The 24,353-nt window shown below is 28.4% G+C and overlaps 1 protein-coding gene across 1 annotated transcript; it reads right to left on the reverse strand.

Moving 5' to 3' along the window:
• Positions 1 to 8,356: 8,356 nt before the first annotated feature.
• Positions 8,357 to 15,513, reverse strand: LOC111039896. The gene is made up of 6 exons (XM_022323546.1): positions 15,210 to 15,513; positions 11,902 to 12,003; positions 10,352 to 10,560; positions 9,533 to 10,278; positions 9,129 to 9,459; positions 8,357 to 9,067 (listed from the first exon to the last, which is right to left on the reverse strand). The coding sequence occupies exons 4-6, from the start codon at positions 10,257 to 10,259 to the stop codon at positions 8,986 to 8,988; spliced, it is 1,140 nt and encodes a 379-aa protein (XP_022179238.1). The 5' UTR covers positions 10,260 to 10,278; positions 10,352 to 10,560; positions 11,902 to 12,003; positions 15,210 to 15,513; the 3' UTR covers positions 8,357 to 8,985.
• Between the last annotated feature and the right edge of the window lie 8,840 nt (positions 15,514 to 24,353).

A 24,353-nucleotide genomic window follows, 5' to 3' on the forward strand; every position in this document is an offset into this window, starting at 1 on the left:
ATGATTTAGGATTCATAAGTATAGATATGCAACTATTCTTTGGGCCCGAGAACAAAGCAGAAAATACAATAATTATTTGTTTGTTTATATGATAATTGTCGTTGACTAAATATTAAATAGTTATTAGCCATTGGCCATTAGTTATTCGGTTACTACTAATTAGTAATTATTGTACGTCTGTAGGTACTAAGTACTATAGTCTATAATAATATTGTTTATTTCAAAATACAGACTATTATTACTGCGGCAGTTGTATGCTGATAATCGAAATCACTTTTTTTTAAATCCGATTTTGGGTAAACATTTTCGTTTTTAATAAATATTTTTTTTTTCCTGTGCTTTTGGAAATTAATAAGAATTTTAAATTTTGACCTCCCGAATGCACTAACTGGATTCAATAGAAGTTGAAAATTGAAGCATTATTTTGATCACTGACGTGTACACAGAAACAAAAATTTCATTTCATTTAATTTAAAAAAAAAACATCATTGTAAAATTAATACATTCATCGCTCCTCTCAGGATCTCAAAATTTACAAAATCCTACTATTCTGTAGAATACTGTATACAGCCATGTGGGGTGTGAAATTTTTTCCTGTAATGTATTTGAATATTTTGTATATTAAATTACGTTATGTATTTGTACTAAAAACGCGCCACCTCCGACGCCCTCAAAAGATAAATCTAATATGAATTATTTTATTATGTATTTATATTCTATTCTAATTAACAATAATATATTCTTCGTAGTGTTTAGCACCTTCTCAATTTTAATTATATTAGTTTTATACCCAATGACTAATGAGTAATATTATAAAAGTCTCGAATACCGCATGCACTAAGTAAAAGTACCTCGTACCTATTTGAAATTTCAAAAAAAAACAACTAAATTACAAATTGACCACAATGTATTGTATGTATATAAAGAGCTTTTGGTTAGAGGAACAAATATTATTTACCTATAAATTAAAATAAACTGTTGTGTTTTAGGTATATTATTATCAAAAAGTGTAGATATTATGGAATAATATACAGATTAAACACTAAACTCGAGGAATGTAGTGGCGAAGTGGCTAAATTGATTTTGGATAAATTCAATAAAGTAATGCCGAGAAACAAAAGATAGGAAAACATCAAAAAAATCAACTCAATATTAATTGGAGAAACAAGTAACAACAAACGATGACGAATTAATGAGTATTAATCTGAATTTAACTGATTATTATTTATGTATGAAATATACCCCCAATAACTTTCGTGGAAGTAGAAAGATCATTTTCTTTCTACAAAAATATTTTAAGCCCAAACCGCCGTCAACGTTTTACTGAAGACAATTTATCTAAAGTAAATAATAGTGCATTTTAGATTCTGAGCGGAGCGATGAGTATATTGATTTTAAAATTATGTGTGTTTTATAATTTTTTTTTTTTGTGTCATCGCGGCTTCTTGTTGTAAAAGTGCTTCGATTTTCTTCAACAGCAACTTTTCTGGTAGACAAGTGAACTTAGTTGGTGCATTCGGGAGGTCAAAATTTAAAATTCCCAATCATTTTCAAAAGCAAAAGGAACAATAAATAAAAAATTAAGAAAAAACGGGAATTTTTAAGCAAAACCAATTTTCGAAAAAATCGATCTTGGTTTTTAGTGTAACTCTAAAAAAAATTACCGTATTGATACATGACATTTTCACTGAACATTTGTGTTCGCATTTTCTATACGCCATAAAATTTTCAAAATATTTTGACTTGTGTTGAACTATTTAGACATATGCCATTTTCGATAATTATTTGTATTTTTTAAACTAATGTCGATAAATAATTTTTCGCTCAGTCAAAAAACTTGTAAATGTAATACAAGGTTCGTCGTAAGTTTTTGTCAGTGCAAATCAAAAAAAAATTGAGCGTAAATCCACAATAATTTTTTATGAGCGTATAAACTTAGAATTTTGACAAAATTCGTAAAAATCACGAAAATTAACAAATTATATTCAATAAGAAATTCATAACAAAAATCTTTTTATATCTAAGAATTAAAAAATTCTACCAGAAAGTCAAATTAAATTTTTATGAGAGTTTGAAGTTGACATTTTTACATTATTGGATAATTCACTCAATTTTTCTTATAGCGATTTTCTTATTTTGCTATAATTCAAAAAAAAAATTACTGTAGACACATGAAATTTACATCATATGTTTATTTTATCAATTCATATACTTGATACATTTTTTAAAATATTTTGACTCGTTCTAAGCTGTTGACGGACACTTTCAATTTTGATTTTGATTTTAATATATAAATGTCAACAAAATTGTATAGTTGGGTCAAAAAGCATGAAAATTGAATATAAAACTCTTAATATATTGTTACAATAGCAGTTGAAAAATTTTAAAAATACATATAGGCACGATTTTTTTTGATAATCATTTAAAGTTCAAATTTTGACAATATTTATCAAGTTTAGAATTTAAAACAAGGTTCCAATTAAGCAGTTTTTCCGTAACTAAAAAATCTATGCACACAGATATTTTTTACAGACGTTTTAAGTTCAAATTTGGACAGAATTACATGTTAACACAGGGAATAACGTTTATCATTTTGTTGTAATTCGGTTTCAAAACAGCCCAATTTCACATAAGTATGTTTAATAATTTTCCAGCATCACTGATAATTTAAGGATACTATTAATTCAACTTACCGGCTACCATATTGATAAAAAGGGTATAATATCCTAGACTGGCATACCGTCTACGCTCAAAATCGTTTTTCGTATAATCGTATGCAATGATATATCATTGAATACAAATTTAATACCATCCATTACAGTGACCTCATTATGTACAACAGAGCGACTTCTACTTACCCGTCTTACCCGCCTTTTAAGTAATTTTTTTTATAATTCCTTTTCATATTGGTAAATTAAATTAAATGCTTGTTTTTGCCTTTTTTACATTTTAAATGCTTTTTTTCGCCTTTTTTAATATTTTAAATACATTTTTTTATTGATTACATTGCCTCTAAATCTGATCCCTTATTTTCATTATAAATATTAACTATAAACATCTTAACTGTACAATATATTAGGTACCAAACCTATATGATAAAATATTATGGATATGAATATTTGATAAACATAGAATAATGAACTATTAACTGTATTTATTTATATAAAACGTATTAATTGTAGACTGTACCACCACAGAATAGGGATAATTTGTTTTTACCTCGAAGTTGTTCATAATGAGTAGACACCTACCTAAGGAGCACACCATAAAAATGCGAAATCCGTCACTACTCCAAGCAAAGATATACCTAACTAGAAGCCCGATCTTCCTCCGGAAAAAATTATTATTTTATAATTTAATTTAAAAACATATGACTATTTTTTGGCTATACAAATAATACAACGATTATGAAATTAAAAAAAAAAAGAAAAAAAAGCAACAGACATCGTTATCGGTGAATGTATGAAAATGAGTTAATTATTATTATAATGAGGGTTCAAAACCGGTTTTCTTCGTCTCCAAAATCGAGTTAGATTCTTATATTTATAGATAAATAAGGCAGGTAAGATATATTAGTAATATAATATTATTATCATCTGTATAACTGGTAGGTATATTTTTTTTTCCAAATTGAACGATGGCAATTAATTTTAAAGCTACGTGGGCCTTACGAATGGGCTAACATTTGAAATCTATGTACTACATCTTACTAGGTACAGTTTATTCAGTTTAAATTAAAGCAAATTTACATATTATTGGGTTTGTAGGAAACACTACAGTATCCAAGAGATTATTTTTTCTTTCATAATATTTTATTCATTTTGAAGTTATATAAATTTGAAAAAATAAATTGTTTAGGTACATATAATATAAGTTACAACTTATTATTAAAAGATACCACTAGAGAGGGCAAGTTTTATATTAATTTTATTTAACCTTCCTTTTTCGCAAAAAATAAAAGGTATTTTGTCGATCTACTGTAAGTGTAATACACATCTAAGTAAATTGGTTATTTTATTTATTTTATAGAAGTCGAATAATTAGTGATTATATCAAAAGCTTATACGACCAATATTAAGAGAATGTCAGTGTACTGTTTGGTTTTTCTCTCTGGCCCACAAACATGGACAAAACGCATTTATGCAGAATCATTTTTTTATGTTTTTGAGTAATCTTAGAGTAAATCACTAATTACAAAAACAATACATACTAATAATTTTGAGTGTACAACATATTAATATTTGTCTAAATATTGTAACAAAATAATTAAAACATTATTTACAACTATCTTTTTTTCATTTTAATAATAATAGTAAAAATATAAAACCAATAAGTCATACCTTAAAAATATTGTACTCCTTAATTTGTGTGATTGGCGATGTTACTCTAAGATTACTCAAATCACATAAAAACAATTTTAGGTGATTATCAGTATGGGTCTGAGTAACAAAACAAATATTACAAAGACATCCTCTCTTAAGAATAAATATTGCAACTTGAAAACCCCTTTATTCAAAAGAACGAGGTAGGAGTATTACAAACTTACAATGTATATTATTTTCTGCTTTCAATAACTTAAAAAAATATTTATGTACTTGTCTTTTAAATTTATGAATAATGATGTCAAGTTAATTAGGTACATAATACTTACCCGCCAGTTGTTTATACAATTAATTTATTTTATAAACAACATACAGAATATACAGAAGATTCCAAGCAGATGCATTTACATTTTATTACATTGAAGCAATCACTCATGTAAGAAAATAAGAAACCTCCCTCCCTAAAAAAATTTTACAAGCTGTGCATCACATGATATTTTACTCTATAGAATGACATTTCCTGGCTCTTCAAATTTTTAAAATACTAAATAATTAATTCAGGTCTGTTCAATGGTTTCGTTGTTAGCAAGTCCATAGTCAACTTGCCGTTTTGAAACCTTGTTTACCCACTAACTGAAATCAAGAGGGTCTACTCAAACAATATTAACATAAATAATAATACTCCATTCATAGTTACTTTATTAAATCAATTTTCTGTTTACACCTCAAAAATATTTTGACAACTATTTTCATTTGTCTCATATCCATTGTCCAACCAACTAACATTATAAATAATATAGAGTACAATATATTATATTAAATGTTTTATACATGCAATAGTAATATTAATAATATTTACTTTGAAAATTTAAAAAATAAATATTAAATATCAAGTGTAAAATTAAAATGTCAAAATTAGATTACTAAAAACCGGTTACATCATATATATTCATATTATCTTAAAATCAAAATTGTAACAATCAATTTCTTTTTAAATTATTAATATTCCAGGATTGAACAACAAAACAAAAAATCACATTTATGCCTACCAAATACACACTTGAAAACAAAAAATGTATCTAATTCGCCAAAAACATGATTTTTATTATATAATATAGTATTCTTACTACAAATTGGTAGCAAATGTTACATAATGAAAGGAAATATTACTTTATAATGAAAAAAAAACCTGTAGGAAAATCAAATAAACAAACCGGTAAAGACATATTAAATCACATATCAATTTAAGTGCACAATGAATGATTACACTTGAATATGAGTTAATATATTATGTAATATATACTATACTTTATTCGAGAATTAGGTTGTTAGATAATTACAATACAATTATACATTCTAAAATTAAAAATAAATCGTTTGATTTAAATATTAAAACCTCCTTCAAGTTTTGTAATTTAACTGTACATCATGATATAATATTAAAATTTGGGAGATTATATTAAATTAGTTTCTATAATTAATTTTTTTTTTTTTTGATAAAATTAAATCAAAACATATAATTATAATTTTATGTTTTGGACTAGATACTTTATAGAGAATATATCAAATTTATATTATAAAGATTATATATTCATAGTGTAATATTTCAGTTATAATAAAGTATGAAGTCAATTTAACTATTAAATTCCTTTTATTCCTTACAGAAAATACATTTAAATTAAGTTATAGCATAGTAATAATAATTTTAAAAGGAATTGTTGACCAAACAAGATTAATTTTTGGAAAAATTATTATTATTTGCAGTTTCCCAGATAGTTTAAGATTATTTTATTGAAATACAATGTACTTTGCATAGTTTTATATTTTTATCATAAGAACTGGTGTGAATCCTTTTTTTGACAAGATTTGTCATATGATAAATATTCTACAATATGATAACATTTATTTAACAACGACTAAAAATAAAAACAAAATATTTTACTAAATGAATTAAATTTTTTATGTACTAGAATAATATTGATTGTATACTTATTACAATAATTGTTAAAAAAAATTTTTTAAAAAAAACTTAAAAAATAAAATTTTTAAAGCAAAATATTCAAATAAGAATGATATATTTTTTCTCTACATTTTTTTTAACCTTCTAAAAGAAATATAGTTATAATTAAATAAATCATATATTTTAGATATTAAATAAAAATGTCAAACCCATGGAATCATGACTGCACTTGATAATGTTAATTGAAATATTTGAATAACTATTTTTTTATTAGATATAATGTATTTTAAAATTGTATATTGATATTTATTACATTCAACATTGGAACAAAGTTAAAATAATTATATTCACTGATAAAAGAGTAAAAAAATTTTAACTTAAAATTGCATAAAATGGTATTTTCTTATATGAACCAAATACCATTAATTTATAAAATTAAATTTTTTTACAAATTAAAATAAGAATATAAATTTAGAAATGATGTTATTTTTAATTTGGACAGCAAAGTTGATTCTTTTAATCTTCTTTTAATCACATTTTAAAATAGAGTATTGAGACTATATATTCATATAAAAACAGTGTGTTTTTTACCCGAGGTACCTAAAAGAACCCAGGCTTCTGAGGTACTGGGGTACATCAACATTAATTATTTGATAAAAAAAAGTTGAAATGTTACAGTTTTTAAATTATAATTTATATAGCTCCAAACTTTTAAATACTTGAACTGCGTCATTCAAGTGAAATAATTCAAAAAAACTTGCAGTTAGTAAGTAAAATTTTTTTTAAAAATTGTACACACACATTTTTCCTATAAATTGTGAATATATTTTACTCTATTTCTTTTTAATGCCCTAACAAAATTTTATTTTATTCTTTTTGAAATAAAAACTCTTTAAATTCACATACTAAAATATGTACCTAAATTGTGTGTATATATTTATATATATATATATATATATAAATAAAAATTAGTAATTACTTATTACCTAAAAAGGTCTTACAACCTCTTAAGTACTTTTTTTAATATACTATATAGATTCTTTCAAACTTGATTAACATAATATTTGTTCTAAACTGTCAAGACAAATCAAGGTAGAGTATAAAATAACAAAAGCAAATTTTCTTATAATTTTGTGCTCCATCCCTTGCGAAATGTATTAAAAACATTTTTAAATAAATAACAAATTTAACAAAACAAATGCACAAAAACAATATTTCTTCGGCCTTGCAAAAAAAAAATTATACATGTATACATGTGTGCATATACAAATACACACATAAAAGCAATAAAAAAAAAATGATTTATGTATATTATGTGGGTCTTGGTGTATATGAATTTTAACACATACATAAATAATAATTATAAAGGGGTGCGCATCTTTTGATATATTATTCGTGTATTTATCGGCTTAAGTTCAGTTTTATAATAACCGATAAACAAAAGAGCGATTGATTCAGTCATTAACCCCCTCCACAAAATGAAAAATTCAAATTTTATACAAGTTTCTAAAAGGCACTTTGGTTAACTGTGTGTAATAAACAAAAATAATAATAATAAAAAAAAATAGTTTGTTAACATAAAACTCAAGGCGCTTTTTTATTAAAAATCAGGGCCGAAAACGGTTTTCGGACTGTTTTATCAGAAAAAATAACTTTTATTTCACTTTAAACTAAAAAAATACATATATGTATATATATATATATGTATGTATGTGTGTGTGTGTGTATACATATACGAGTGTCAAATAAATATTCGGGCGCCATATTTAAAAAAAATCGGGACCCGTCTTTTTGATATCTTCTAACTGAACTGGACAAACTTATGACCAGGATTTACAGACTCAAAAGAAAAATTATTTTTATATGAATGGTGATTAGTTATAAATTCCTAGAATAAACACATTTTTTTTAAACTTAATTTGACCCACAATATTTATCAATTTAAAATAATTTCAGGTATGTTTAAGATCAAATAAGATAAAAAACTTTTGAGGTCAAGTAATTTTAAAATACATTGAATTCACCAAAATATTCTCCATAAAAAAAATCCAGAGAAATTTGTCCAGTTTCTCACTTTTGAATAGGGTATATTCGCTCATAGACGCCTAACCTAACTCTTAATATCTTGTTAGCTTCAATTTTCGGGTATTTCTCCATTTTAATATTTTATTATCTTTTTACTTCAAAATAAAATTGATTAATTACAAAATATTGCTACCATTGGGCTAATAAAATGATAAATTCTTAAAATGTCTTGACAGTTTTGAACACATTAAAAAGAAATACATCATTAATCAAAGCAAATTATTCAAATGGGATAATTTCTTTAACCTAAGAAAATAACCCATATTATGGTAATATTTTAGAGCCTTAGGTCTATCCATAAGATATAAATATATATTATTGTATGTTTATTTTTAATATATATATATATTTTTTTTTTAAGGGTTTTTGACGTTTTGTTCTTTTTTTTTATTTTGTTTTTAAATACAATTTTAAACAAATAACTTATCGACCAAAACTATAAGTTATAGATCATACAAATGTAAAATATTATAGTTTTTTGTCCCAAAGAAAAAATATGTATAACCTAACCTTAATGAGTCTAACATGTCTCGACAAAAAAACACAAACGGTGCACGGCAAAACAAAATATTACAGTGTTGATTTAATCTTGCAATTTCCAAAATTAATTATGCCTTTTTAAGTTCGCGAATTACGGAATAGTGTACCACAATTATTGTCTATATCATCTGAACTTTCTGAACCACTATCTGACTGCAATCTAATAATAAAAACCAATATTTTTAGATAATTACATTTTGAACATAATTCTAAAACCTTACATTGTGTAGGTAGCAGCCAGTTCATTGCATGTTGTTGGTATGTATAAGTTTTGTTCTGGATAAGCATCAATTTCATTGCACATAGTTGGCTTATCCCATATATGTTGCATGCCCATAATGTTGCGAAGCATATCTATCATTTGAGGTCTGTCATCCATGTCACTTCTGACTTCACGTGCCCGTTGTGGATTAAAAAAGTCACTAAGCAGATCTTGATTATCGCCTGATTGAGATGTGTGCCAATTCTGGAATATCGGAAAATGGTAATGTCGTCTAGCAGTACGTGTTACTAAAACATTTTCATCATCATCCCAATTGTCCGTTTGTGTACCTAAAGTTAACAAATATTTTACTATAGAGTATTTATTAATTTGTTATCTATCAAGGATAAAACAATAATTTACCTTTATCTTGGTTACAGACTTTATACAACAACCCATCATCTGTACGCCTAAATTCATCTTTACCAATGTACAGTTTCCCTTCAACTTCGACAGCGTCAAATGCTTCATATGATAGATCAATTTCAAATTGTGAGCCATCTGGAAAAGTTGCTGCACCAGCATCAACCAATTGATTAATGGGTTTGAATTTATCTTCTTTGGCTGGACGTTGGATAACTGCCCATGACATTGGCTCCTTTTTGATTTCAGTATTCAATTCTTTCCATGTGGTTTCTTCCTTAATATCCAGTGGCAAAAAAGCATCAGGCCAGCTATCATTACCAGAATCTTGTGCCCAAATACTTTTATCCATGTAAGAGCAATTAGTTTTTGAAAAATATGAAAATGATTTTGGAGAATCTTCAATACTAGAACCACGTCCTTCGTCAGTAAATAACGGAGGATTAATTGGTGGACCACTAAACAACTTATAAGTGTCACATTCTTGTTTTAGATATTTTTCAATTAAAGTGTTGTCTTCGTTAGAATCAATTAAAAAACGTTGATAAGATTCTTTAGGATGATAATCACTTTTGGGTACATTCCGGGCCGTTGGCAAAAAAGAATAAGCAGGAGATGAAGATTCAGGTTTTTCCGTACATGATGAATCCATTGTCCACTCAAGTTCGGACAACTTCTTACAAAAGCTGGGAAAGTTTTCTTTGGTTAAAAAATGACTGTGGGACATACTTTTGATGGTTATATGACTGGAAAAAAAAATCATATATTATTATAAGACTAATGATAATTTACCAGTTGGATGTATTTAAATTAATTTACCTTGTAAATTCAGTTTTCAAATAAAATGATTTTAATTTAAAATGTATCGAGTATGAATTTAAAAATTTAAGTTGAAAGTTAAACTAAATAAAAAAAAAGTACAAAACAGCCAAAAAGGTTATTTATTGAGCTGATGAGTATGTAGTTGAGTATCCCATCTTCTTTAAGAGGGGATAGATGCTTAGTGGAGCATTTTTGGTTTTCTTTGGCTGAAAAAAGAACAAAAACAGTAATTATTATGCTATGATTTTACTATTTTACATAGTTTGCTAATTTATATTGACAACAAATTAAGTAATAAAATGTTCAAAAATGAAATAGGTAGGTACTCCTCTTGAACAACAAGTACCTGTTACTAACCATTTACCTAATCATTTATGTTAATAAAAACTAAGATATTTTACTAATTTTTAATTCCGTGTATTTATTTGTTCTGGGAAATGTCAATAAAATAAATGTTATCATACACAATTAGATTCTATCTACATACATTTTAAATCAATAACGATTTATTTCATAAACATTTAAAATATAATTAATAATGAAACATTCAAGATTTTCAAGGAAGAATTTGGAGTGTATCGATACGTATCGAGGCAATTTTGAGCATTCAAGAAATTACACGTGCAGTATACAAGCGATACGTACCGACCCGTATCGGACTCAGACTTCGATACGAGGTGGTACGTATCAAATTTTTCTTCTTGAAAATCTTGATTCTATCTATTGTTGCTTTAGATTATTATTTTTTAAAAGGAGATAAATAAGTAAACATCAATTTAAGTATCTATGGCTAGAATTTTTTTTTAATAAACCAAGATTCAACCAAATTTGTTTATACATATATTACCCAGTGATGTAGTGGAGGGTATACGTGGGCACATCACTGTAGATACACCTCATAATTGTATATTTATGTGTGTACCCTTAACAAAAATTGTCAGGTACATGAACCCTAAACAATACGTATTATAACATAATCCAGTAAATAATATTTATTAAATGTTGATATCTAATAAGAGAAAAAAGATAAGCGTTATTTGTTTACTTGTACTGCGGCCGTCTGACATGAATAATATAGATCTATTTTTAAAGAGATTTTTTTGAGTTAAAATATCAATCATACTTTATGAGGTAATATTATAGAACAATATATAATTTAATTAAAACATTAATACCAAGTATATGTTTAAACTTTGTGCAATTAAAATGAATGCCAGATAACATACATGCATGCCAAAACCAAACACCAAAATGTATTTGCACAAGTGTGTTTTTAAACCTCTATAAAGATGGTTGCAAATAGAAATGCCTACATGTATTCTTTAAAATGATACCTGATATTTTATATTAATATCTGATATTATATGGATTGTAAAGTATTTAAATATTATACCTATTAGGTACCTTATTAGTAAATCATTAATGGTTTTATCTGTTTAGTTCATAAGAATTGAATTGTTTTTTTTTTTTTTTTGGCATCCATGTCCAAAGTTGATTTTACATAGATAATAATAGACTAGACAGATTAGTAGGTTTAAGGTACTTACGTTTTAAAATTATGTTGTCGCTGCTTACAGCGAACAGCGATTAATAATTAAGTGTATTGGAATTCATTTTTTCTCAATCGTTTTCTGTGCTCGTAATGAATACTAAAAATAATAACATAATAGTTTTACTAACAACATAAATTTATAACAAAAAAATATAAATCAGTAACAAAACATAAATATTAGAAATATATTCACAGGTAGGTACAATTTCTTTATTTATTTAGTCAATACAGCGTTACTTTCTGTTTTGTAATTTGTTAATACACAGCTATCTGTAAACCTTAAATCGGCAATGTTTGACCTTTAATATTAAATTCCTTTTATTTTTAGCACACCTACATATTTTAATACTTATATACATTTATTATATACAGGTATTAATTAACCTAATATTGGAATAATGGATTATTAATTGTATATGTATAAATAATAGTATGTAGTTACATTTTTAACAAATATGACAAATATTGAGGTAGATAAAAATAAGTACAACAAAAACCCCTTGATAAATAAAAGTGGACACTCATTAAATTACTATACTCACTAAACAATAAATGGCTGAAATAAATGCCAAGTTGCAAAATAAAAACTACATCATTTTAACTGATTCCATGAGCAGTGAGCACTTTATCTAGTCATAGTAATATTAATAACGATAATGTATCGTTGATAAAATAATCAACTTGACTAATAAATTAAACTCTGAATCAAACAATAACATAAACGTTTCAAGGATACCTGGGCGTTGCGGAATAACTGGTAATGAAAGAGCTGACATACTTGCCAAGGAAAAGTCCAATAACCCACATCAACAAACCCTCTGGAATATAAAATATAAATCAGACGGCTATAAAAAAAATTATCTACAACCCCAAGTTAAAAATAAATGACAAAAGGAATGGCTAAAAATGAACACTAAATTAAACAAAAAAAAAATGGAATAACCCAATGTCTCTCAAAAGAAGAGACGAAGTTGTAATAAATCGCCTCAGAATAGGTCATACACACTGCACGCATGGCAATCTCAGGAAAAAGGAGCCACCAAGAACATGTCTTACATGCGGACATCCAAGCTCGATCAAACACATCATTTCAGAATGTAGACACTCAAGAGGCCCAACAAAAATACAACATACCTAGGCACCTTCACGATGCACTATGCCCCAATAAAAAATTCATCCAAAATATATTATTATTTACGAAAAATATTAAATTGTACGATTTGGTTTAAATTATTTAAGTCCTACCTATACCTATGTAAAATAAGTCAATAGTCACATCATCGATGTTTTTTCTTTAGTAAAAAAAATGAATGGCTGAATGAACCTATAGAATAAATAAAAATAATATAACCCATTCCCTACTCATAAATATAATTTGTTTAATTGTAGGTAGGTACCTACTTAATTATGTACAAATACACAAATTCTGGATACAATTCAGGTAATATTGAAATTAATTATAAGTAGGCAAGTGACTAAACAATAATGAATTAAGTGCAACTCCGAGCAATAATCTTGTTTTGTATAATTTATGTAATCTAATATATAATATTATATTAGGTATTAGTTATTACCTAATTATTATTATTAGAAATAGTAATGATCAGTGACATTTTAATTTATTTTTAGAGACAATGTATTCAGTATTCTTCAATAACAAGAACATTTAGAACTCAAAGCCCACACTAGCCAACACAATGTCAGAAATATTAAGATTAGATAACAAAACTATTTGGGACTTTGGAATAATATAATAACAGATGCCAAAATTTGTCCTATAATATTAGAGCAATTCATTTTAATTATACACAGTACAATAAAATATTAATTGAGTACTTTTAAATGTGAACTTGATATTAATATTTAATATAAGTAATTACATTACATCCAGTACACTATTATGTATTATATAATACATTAACTTATCATCATTTGCTTATTATTATTGATAAATGTTAAAGGAAAATTAATTACAATACCTAAAACAATAATTGTAAGTTTAGTTTAATATAGAAACACTTAATATTTCCTATATAAAATTCAGTATTTTTAATTCAATATTAAGAGATAATTTATGGTTAATATCTAAATTAGAATTGAGTTCTGCACAAGGAACAGTACCTACACTTATAGGTTAATTAAAAATTAAGTTTGTTGTCAATGCCCAGTAGATCCTTTTACAAATGGAAAACTATCAAGAAAATCACGAAAAAATACATCTACGAAATGCAATCTCAATATTTGAAGGTGCCATACACACAACACAAAATTTAATTATTTTCAGATGACACTAATAATACATCTACCTAAATCTACCTATACACAAAAAATACAGAGTGAAATCTAGATACACATCTGATTAATAGTTACTAATTAGACATACCTGCAAACAAAATTATTAGACAAACGATTGATTTTAATCATCCTAAAGTATTGAAATTGAGACTTTTAATAATTTAAGATTAAAAATGTATGTAGAAATCAATTTTCAAATTAGAAAAAGTTCAAAATACCTAGTAGTTTTTATATTCAACATTTTCAAAGGTACAGGAAATAGCTCGGGAAATAAAGAAAACAATTAAATTAGACTTTTACTTAAAATAGAAGATATAATTTATTTGAAGTGTCATATAAGACTATAATTCTTCATTGGGTCTTTGTGGCTTATCAAGTAACATACTCATAATATGTTATATTATATAAGCCTCATAATAACATTATGTTCCTATGGTCTTCAAAGGACAACTATCTCTAAAATCTATGAATGAAAAAGCCAACTTGACTTCAACAAAATGTTCTGGTCTATTAGAGAGTGCACGAAACGGCTAAATCGGGGGTCGCAGACTCAAAAAAGTCGACATCCAAGGGGACCTTAGAAATCTTATCTATGTTTGTTTGAGAATTTTAGGCTCGGTTGATGGTTGGTGATTAAGTGAACGGTTCGTTTTGGTCACAGTCGACAGAAGAGTTTTGCGACAGACTCGAAACTTTGATCGAATTCGTTTAAAAGTCCAGAAGCACCCAAACCGATTGACGAAGGCAGCGACGGTAGGACTGTTAAAATGGCGCGAACCCATCGCGCGCAATGCAGGTGGTGGCCATATTGAGCCCGCGGCGGCATCGAGATGCGCGCGCTCGAACGTCGGACGCCGCTATCACCACACCGTCGATAATGCACGCCTTCCGACATTCCTCACGAAAATTTTACGGCGGCATCCCGATCGCGGGACACCGTTTGGAGATTTCGCGATTATCCATACAAAATATATTTCTACAATAACGATCGGTTGTCGGAAAACTCACCTAGAACGTGACGGTGCGACGGTGACGACGACGTAGTACAGCTGCAGCAGGTCCTTCCGTGTGTATCTGTCCGGCCCCCGAGACGAGATTTGCTGCCGCCGTGGGGCTGGTCACGCACGCCTGTCTGTCCGGGGAACGCGAAACGCGACGGACCGACGGAAATGTGTAAAAGTCCAGCGCCGACGATTGACGACCGGGAAAAAAGTTAAAGGGGAAAAAAACGCGTTTAAAAAAAAATTTCCAGTCGAAACGACGACCCAGAATGTTACGGACGGGCCCACTGAAGGACGAGGCCGCAGTGTTGTTGTCGGCGCGCGCGGTGAATGCGCGCAACGATCTGGGTGGGCAGGGGGGCGAGCGGAGGTTCGATTCTCGGCCCCCGCCCACCGTGGCAACGGTGCCGCCAACTATCCAAACGTCGGAGGGAAATCCGTGTCGGCAGCGATGCACGCGCGCGAAATCGAATGGGGAAAAACGCTCACACGACGACACACGTCTACTGCGCAGTATCTATGTAATACGGTGTATGTAAGACGTGTATAAGTTATAACACGATAATAATAATATACCGTCAGCCACTCAGACACATTTAAGTTTACTACATCACAACGTCCACAACCGTATTCTTTAATCTATGAACGACTACACGTCTAGGAATGTCAATTAATAATGTTATTGCACTGACAATTGACATAATGTGTGTGTACAAGAGAGTAATCATGGCAAATAAGGGAGCCTGTATGGGGGCGCTATGGGGGAACATGACCCCTATTCAAGTTAATATTAATTGTTTTATCACTTGCAACCAAAACAAAAACATGTGCTGTATTATCAGAGATTTTTAACTTCTCCCCCCCTCCATCGTTTTATACTTCTGCGAACGCCCTTGACGACAAATAATAATATAACGTCTTATTTGTCGGGGGAGTAAGTCAGTAAGACACTAAACGGTCGGCCTTAACACCATAACACTTACCTACTACTTAAACAATAGACACGCGCTAACGTATAGCAATTATATCAGCCACGTTCGTTGTATAATATATAATAATATATACACGTGTGGCCGAGTTGCGCCAGAAAGCACAAATAGATTAGGTAGCAGCTTGTTGTTTAGCCTGTGTGTAGGAACCAGGAGGTCGTTTTCCCGACCAAAAGCTGTCTCGGCTTCCCGTTCCCACCAAATATTTTTAAGTCATTGCAAGTTACAATGACTATAAAATATTCGGTGATTTGTAAGTAAAACGGAAGGCTCGGTGCAAATACATGAAATATATACACGGATTAAATATAAATGGGTATCAAAACTTCACTAAAACACTAATATATTGTATTAATATTTGTATTTGCTTGCGTTACGTAAACAGTATAGGTAGGTACTCGCGAAAGTTTGAAAATACTTTTTAAAACGCACGTCCCACGAGAAATGTATTGCAACTTACAGACCTAATTGTAAAAAAAAAAATTATAGCCTATTTAATAGACCTGCGACTTATGACCGTGTTCTGTAGCTGTCTCTACAGGCGACCAGTGCCAGGAGTCGGCGCAAGGAACATCATGCAACACAGGCATAGTACACATAAATACAGCGTTGTTTGGATTTATACTCGATTTTCTTTTACAAATGCAAACTGTTGTCAACCTTTTTTTCTTTTTTAATTCAATAAAAATAATTTGTGAATTTCTGGTTTGATTGAGTATGTTAGTTGATAACACAGTAAAATGGCTTTAAAATTAAAATAAAAATACGATAAAATATTTTGCTGATACATCAGCAAATGTGCAGAAGATTCGGTTTGTTTAGATAAAATTGAATTGCCCATAACTAAAAATATTAAAAGTTCGACCCCCTTTAAAGGGGTTTTTTTCATAACTTATTAAGGTGTACTGTCATATTGTGACTCCGCCGGTCACTTCTTCACGGGACACATTGTACAGGCTGAGTGCTTACAGATTGTCTTCGCTCAGAAAAATTTTTCTTATGCAATAAATTATTAATAAATTCAAATTGAAGTTTTCACATATCCATTAGTCATTACGGTGACCCACTTTTAGCCACTTGGCATATTTACTGTGTAGCAGAGAGGTACCCACTTGATCACCTTTATTTAAAATCAATATTTATTTTATATACCTATTCCAAAATAATTCAATTGTTATTTATCAGAAAAACATTTGTTCGATAGCCTTTTTGAGCACATTTTATATTTCCTAATGCACAATTATAGTGTCCCATTGCACTTAACAATATAAAGCCTGATGAATAGACAGTACATAGTTGTATAATATTTCTTTTCTTACCAAAATGGAAAATATGATTGAGAAGCCGACAATGGTTGATTTTTATTTGGACTTATCCGGTACATTTTATAAATAGTGTTATATAAATTAAAAAACTTCAATCATTGTATTCAATTTATTTTAAGGGAGCTACCTCCCGATGTATTTGATTTATCTAGGATCAACTACACGCACGCTGGACAAATATATGTAAACGATTGGCGCAGTATTATCACTGCACATCTGCACCTACTGCACCTTCAAGGAAACCTTCAGTTTGATAATTGTTTCAAAATCAAAATTACACCAATAAATTTTGCCTACAAAAGTACAAACATCAGTCTATAATATATACATATTATTTCTGTATATACAACATAGAAACATTTTTTAAGCCCTCACTTTTCTCAACAATCATAAAATAAATAGTATGAAATATAATTTACATATTACTCGGCAATAATTTTTTTTTCAAAACACTAAACAAATTTATTTTTAAACAATAATATTACATTTATAGGTCCCTATTTTACAATTTTTAAGAGTCTCCGTCCAGTAAATTTATATGGGACTATTAAATTTTGTTTGTTTGGTATTAACAGTAACTACCAAATACTTTGTAATTTCTCTAAAAATAATTGTAAATTACCAAAATGAAAATATTTAATAATTATGACGAATTATTGGCCTATAGTCTATTGTGGTTACGATTAATGACAATAATAATCATCAACAAACGATGATAATATTGAAAAGTAATAACAATCAAACATTGATTATAAATGTTAGTAGGTATCCCAGTATTTGTTAATTGTTATCAATGGTAATCAGTGATACTAATCATTAATAGTAATAAGTAATAACTGTAAACATTAATAGACAATAATAGTAATGACAAATTACAATAATAATCCAAAACGGCAACGCATTCTATTATTTTATTATCACGTCGTGATGCTGCGGATTGCTGACTGATGACGTAGTACGTTATAGTATACCTATATAATATAGATCTTACTATTGCGGGTGAGTATAGTAAATAGGTTTTCGCGGTGCATACGACAGGATTATTATTAACCGCATTTAAGCATAAATAATTATTTTATTATTAGGTGTACAATTATTACGTACGATACGCACTTGCACTCGATTTGTGCTTGTCCCGTTCGATTAACCTACTTGTGGACGATATTATTTTTATCTCCTCGCGTGACGACATCTCTGTTGTTCTGGCGTCGTCACATTCTGATATCTGACAGAACGACGTAGTGACCAGTGACATACGTAGACACGTCGCGTGCTCGCGTCGTAGTGATGCTCTTTGGTGTAGAGTTTTGTAGATTGTACGTATCAGTATCGCCGAGGTCAGTGTGGTAGGATGAGTCTGTTTTTCCCGTTCATTTTAAGTCAAAACAATCCGCCGTAGCGACATACCGCAGAAAAGTGTGAATAGGTTCGTGGTATAAATAGCTTGAAATTAGTTTAAACATTTTGAAATATATAGCACTGTGTTTAGTTAATAATGATAAATATAAATATTGTAATACCGATATGCTTCAAGTCTCTATAATCATTCGTTTTTGCCTCTTCCTATTGTCTTAAAAATAATTTTATATTTTCATCAAAGCATACATCAGTAGCCAGAATAAGTTTTCTTTATCTTGAACGTAAAAATGATGTGTCCAGTCCCCATATTGAAAACATGTTGGACCCCGAAATTTGTTTCAATTTACGCAACTAGACCTTTCAAACGTGGAGTGTTAAATCGTAAATATTTCACAGCTCACTGAGCAGTGAAGGGCTTCGCCTCCCCAAACCCTTTTACCGCTATAAATATTTGATCTTATAAGTTACAAGTCCACAATAATCCATACTAGAAAACTTTTTTTACACATTTCATATTAAAGCAAAATATATTATATAAGTACTCATAATATAATACTCATTATATTAATGTATTACAATTTGGACATTTAGGTAAAGCTTTAAAAATGTTAGGTAAAATATTATATAGAAATATAACTCATGGGGGCTTAACGGTAATGTTGCAGTCGGCCGCAGTGTACCTTGTTCGCCTATATGATGTAGACGATGTAGTGTTTCTTGATGTGATCTATTGGCTAAACAATGGCTTTAAGCCACCAATATATCCATTACGTGTATCTTAATGCTAATCTATCAACTCAAAGAACATGCAAGTATGAAATAATTTATAATTATAACCATTTAATATTAATTATTTTATAACACAGTGCAATGTAGAATACACAACGACCGTAGTATTCTGGCTAAATGTACTATTTGCTCTAGTGATCATACAGTATCTTACAAAGGGTGTCCAACAAGTAAAAAAATTGATTAAAAGAAAAAAACAAACAGGGCAATACTTTTAATACAAGAGTTACACATCGATCAAGCTTAATCAGCTGATAACAGATTTTATAATCGGCCACATTCGGCCGATTAAACTCATAGATAATAAAGATATGGATAGGACATATTGGTCTTATCAGCGGTCTTCGAGGGGAACAATTGAGGCCAAATAAAGTATACCTATATTGAGTATCGACTATCAATATAAAGGAGCCTCAATTGCCTTCCCCTCCGGGAACGCGGCCTCAAATGTATTTAACATAGGCGTGGCCTATCCATATCTTTATTATCTATGATTAAACTTCGGTTAACTTTAATCGAAGATAATATACAGCTGGCCCATAGTATGCTAACATAACTAGAGCTCAACCAACAGACAATATTTCCGATACAATATCCTGTTCCCTACAGAAATAATAGCTATATATAAATCCCTCTATTTCTTTTCTCACCGTTCTTTTAAAATAAGCTCACAGTGAAATGTGAATCCCCTATGGTTAATTTCATAAACCAATTACCAACATCCAACCTATTTATGTAACTCGTTACAATTTAGATTAGATTATATTATGTGTTATTATATATTTAGACGTAATTTATCTTATCTGTTGATCCGTAATAGTATTGAACTAAAATCTAAACAAAAAAAAAAATATTATTGTTATTATAAACTATAATTAAGTTTCGGAGGCGCTAAAGATCCTTTTGTATCCCCCTCCTCCCCGCTAATGCACATGCCTTACACCAATGCCATGACCGTACAGTTAAATTTACAGGTAACAAAAACCTTAAGTTTAAAATTAGACTGAATAGTTCGACGTTTCAACGTTTGCTTATCAGTTTGTACTGTTCGTAGCATAATAGGCTCATAGCCCTATAAGATGTTAAATATAGGTTTATGATTCGTGGTTCCTGATACAAGGGCAATGGACTGCATATTGGGTAGTCATATTAATCATTCAGAAAATGAATGAAGTTGTAACTGTTTAATTAAATGGACAAAAAATGATACCACTTTAAATTAACTCTAACCTAACCTTAGGCTAAGTCTCTAAAAAATAAAACTATAAATTCTAAAATCAACCATGACATTTCATTGGGCCATGTCAAAATTGCTTAACTTATACGGAACCATGTATTACATTTTCAAGCTTTTAAATAGGGAATGAATAAACAATTTTATCAACGTACGTCTATAAAAAGTAGAACATAATATCAAATTACTACAATGTAATAATTTAACTCAAAAAGAGCATTTTATAAATGTATATATACCTCGATGTATACCAATTTCAAGTCCCTACAGTTATTCTTTTTTGTATTACAACAAAATAACCAAATCGATTTTGTCAAAAACGGTTGCATTTATTTTTCCGTTGGCCATTTTCTCACTATTTTTTGATAATTTTTCTGAATTAATATGAAAATTACTAGGAATTTACTTTTTTACACCCAAAAATAAAATACATAGTTACCTACTAGATTAAATTTGCCACCACAAATTGTTTGCACTAAAACATTAGATATGCGATATATGATAAACCTTATGTAAGGTATCCATTCACTTATTATGAGCCATTTCAACCACTGGTTGTAATATAGTGTTTGTTTGATATATGTGACACATAATACATTAAGTATATTTGTATGTTTATTAAAAGTTGAGTACCAATGTACTTTAATTCTATGAATGACAGTTATATTTTAAATGTATAAATAACTCTTGAAATGCTGATCAAAGAGAAATTCGTTTCGGCCATTAACCCCAAGTACTTATAAATGTTCTGTATATAGACGTATACCTATAGTCTATAGTTCTATACTACCAAAAAATAATTTTATATCTCAATAGATAAGACTTTTATAAAAGATATTTTAAAGTATTTAAGTGTTAAAAATTTATCTTTTCTCAATTCAAATTTCAAATATTTGAGCTTATTATTCAATAACAGTACAATGCTTAGTTGAAATTTAAATAATTTTGAAATTGTCTATGTACCTAAGGCTAATATAGTCGTTTGTATAGCATTATTATGAATAACGTTATTAAAAATGTATAATAAAATTATTTACAAATAAATATTAAATGGTTTCACTGATAACAATAAATATAAATACATAATAATTAATAATATTGACTATAATATTATAATATACGCTATGGTCTATGAGTCATATTATGATCGATAGACTAATAAATAATTATACATACCATTAATAAATAATTATTAAGTTTCTTTGCTTTTATAATTGTTACATGTAGCTGATTTTATTAAATTTATTATTTGAAGATTACAGAAACATTTCTGAACAATTTATCGCTTATGATTTCATTTGTATTAGACCATAGTTATTAGTAATATGTGCCTGTAACGAGCTGACAATAACTCCATAATTTCGTCACAGTATAACAATAGTCATTACTTATAAGCAAAAATTACTCATAACCTATAAATTTTTGATTTTTGGCTACTCTGATGAAGGAATTGTGGTTAATGGGTTAGACTGATAATAGAAGCACATAGATTTTTTTGTGGTGTCCTGAAATATACACATTTTTAAGGAGTTGTGTGCAGGCAATTTAATTTATACTCGTGGAAACCAGATAGTCATACATCTACTTTTAAGGGGTTTCGACTGGGCAATTTGTATGATGTTTTCATACATTTTAGATTTTGAGCGAAGCGATAAATGTATTGGACTTACAATGATGTGTTTTTTAAAAAAAATTTGTTTTTGTCTGTTATCAACTTTTGGGACATTATAAATACTTAGATTTACTTCAGCAGCTAAGGAAAACAGATTTGTACTCAAAACCAGTTTTCAAAAAAATAGATTTTTTATTTAGTGTAATTCTATAAAAAAATAACCTTAGATATACATGAATGTCTGAAGTGTCTCACTAAATGTTTGAAGGAATTTTTATGCAACAATACGATTTTCGAAATATTGTGACTCTTTTTGATTAATTTATATGCTTAAGAAAATTTCGAGTTTTATAATTTATTGGTCTTTGTTTAACTATTGACCATAAATATTTTTTGCTCGGTAAAAAAATTTGAAAGCATACTACAACAGTACAACGTTCCTAATAAATAGCTGTTAGTGGAAATCAAAAAAAGTTGAACTTGAATCTATAGTAATTTTTTAAAAGTATTTAAATTTCAAATGTTGAAAAAAATTATCAAAATCTCGTAAATTTTCAAATTGTTTTGTCGTTAAAAATTTTAAAATGTTCAATTTTATAGCTGAGGATTGAAAATTTATAAAATATTTTTTCGTAAATAGGCAGTTCATATAGTAACCAACAAATCTAAAAAATATACTAACACAATTCTTTTTTCGTATATATTTTTAAGTTCAAATTTGAACGAAATTACTTATTAAACCAAGAATAACGGCCAATGGGTATAGTTATTTTGTTGTAATTTAAAAATATTATTCGTGGGTACATGAAACTTTTAGAGTATATATTCATTTTTTTACACACAGCGAAAATTTCAAATACAATTTTTTTTGGCAAAAATTAATTTAACCTACTGTTGATTTCTGTATTAATGTCCTATATAGTAAAATAAATTACTTTAATCACAATAATATAATATCTTTACTCGATGAAATATACAATTAAATTCTGATGACACTGAAATCAATAATTATTAGTTTATATTAGAGCTGTAAATTATCGCTTTTTGTATAAAATGATTTTATACCATTGAATTTAAATTTAACACGTCCATTACAGCGACTCTCTAGACACCTAATGTATTGCTGAGCGTTACCCACTTACCCGATGTTTACATATTATTTTATATTATAAGAATATTCGAATTTAATTTTTAATTAACTTGTAACTTTTTCGTAAAACGTAGGTGTATCTTTTCTAAGCTTACATAATAACTCTTTTTCTATTGATATTCATTTTTAGGTTATTTGTGTTGAACGGAAATACCTAAGTTATAAGTGTGTATTCTTTTTAAGACTAAAAGTTCAGCGGATGAGTTTATACAATTCCAATAATCCGGATTTTAAATTAAATTAATTTGGGTAAATCAGTTCTATGATTTTAGTTTAATCTGATACTTCTTTTAATTTATACATGTAACTCATTTAATATAATTAATTAGTAGTTCTAAGAATCAAAAATATAAATTAATAACGTTACCCACATAACTTAAGGTATACCACGTAACACTAACCAGCTAGTCTTACATAATAAAAATATGTATTATTGTACTTTAATAATTAATCATAATAACCAGCAGTCAGCCTTGATTAAAAAAAACATGGATTAGATACTACATAGGTAGCTATTATAGGTTATTATATTGTAGTTATTATACTTATAAACCAGTCGTATATATTGTTTGCTCTTCATTTCATTCTTACACACACAGTATTTTGGTATATAGGTTATCTACGTCTCTACGAGTCATTTGTGACGTACTAAAATTTAAAATATATAAAATAAAAAATTCTATTTTTTGAGAC

Source organism: Myzus persicae, unplaced genomic scaffold (genome assembly GCF_001856785.1).
Source record: "Myzus persicae strain clone G006 unplaced genomic scaffold, MPER_G0061.0, whole genome shotgun sequence".
Lineage (NCBI taxonomy): Eukaryota > Metazoa > Arthropoda > Insecta > Hemiptera > Aphididae > Myzus > Myzus persicae.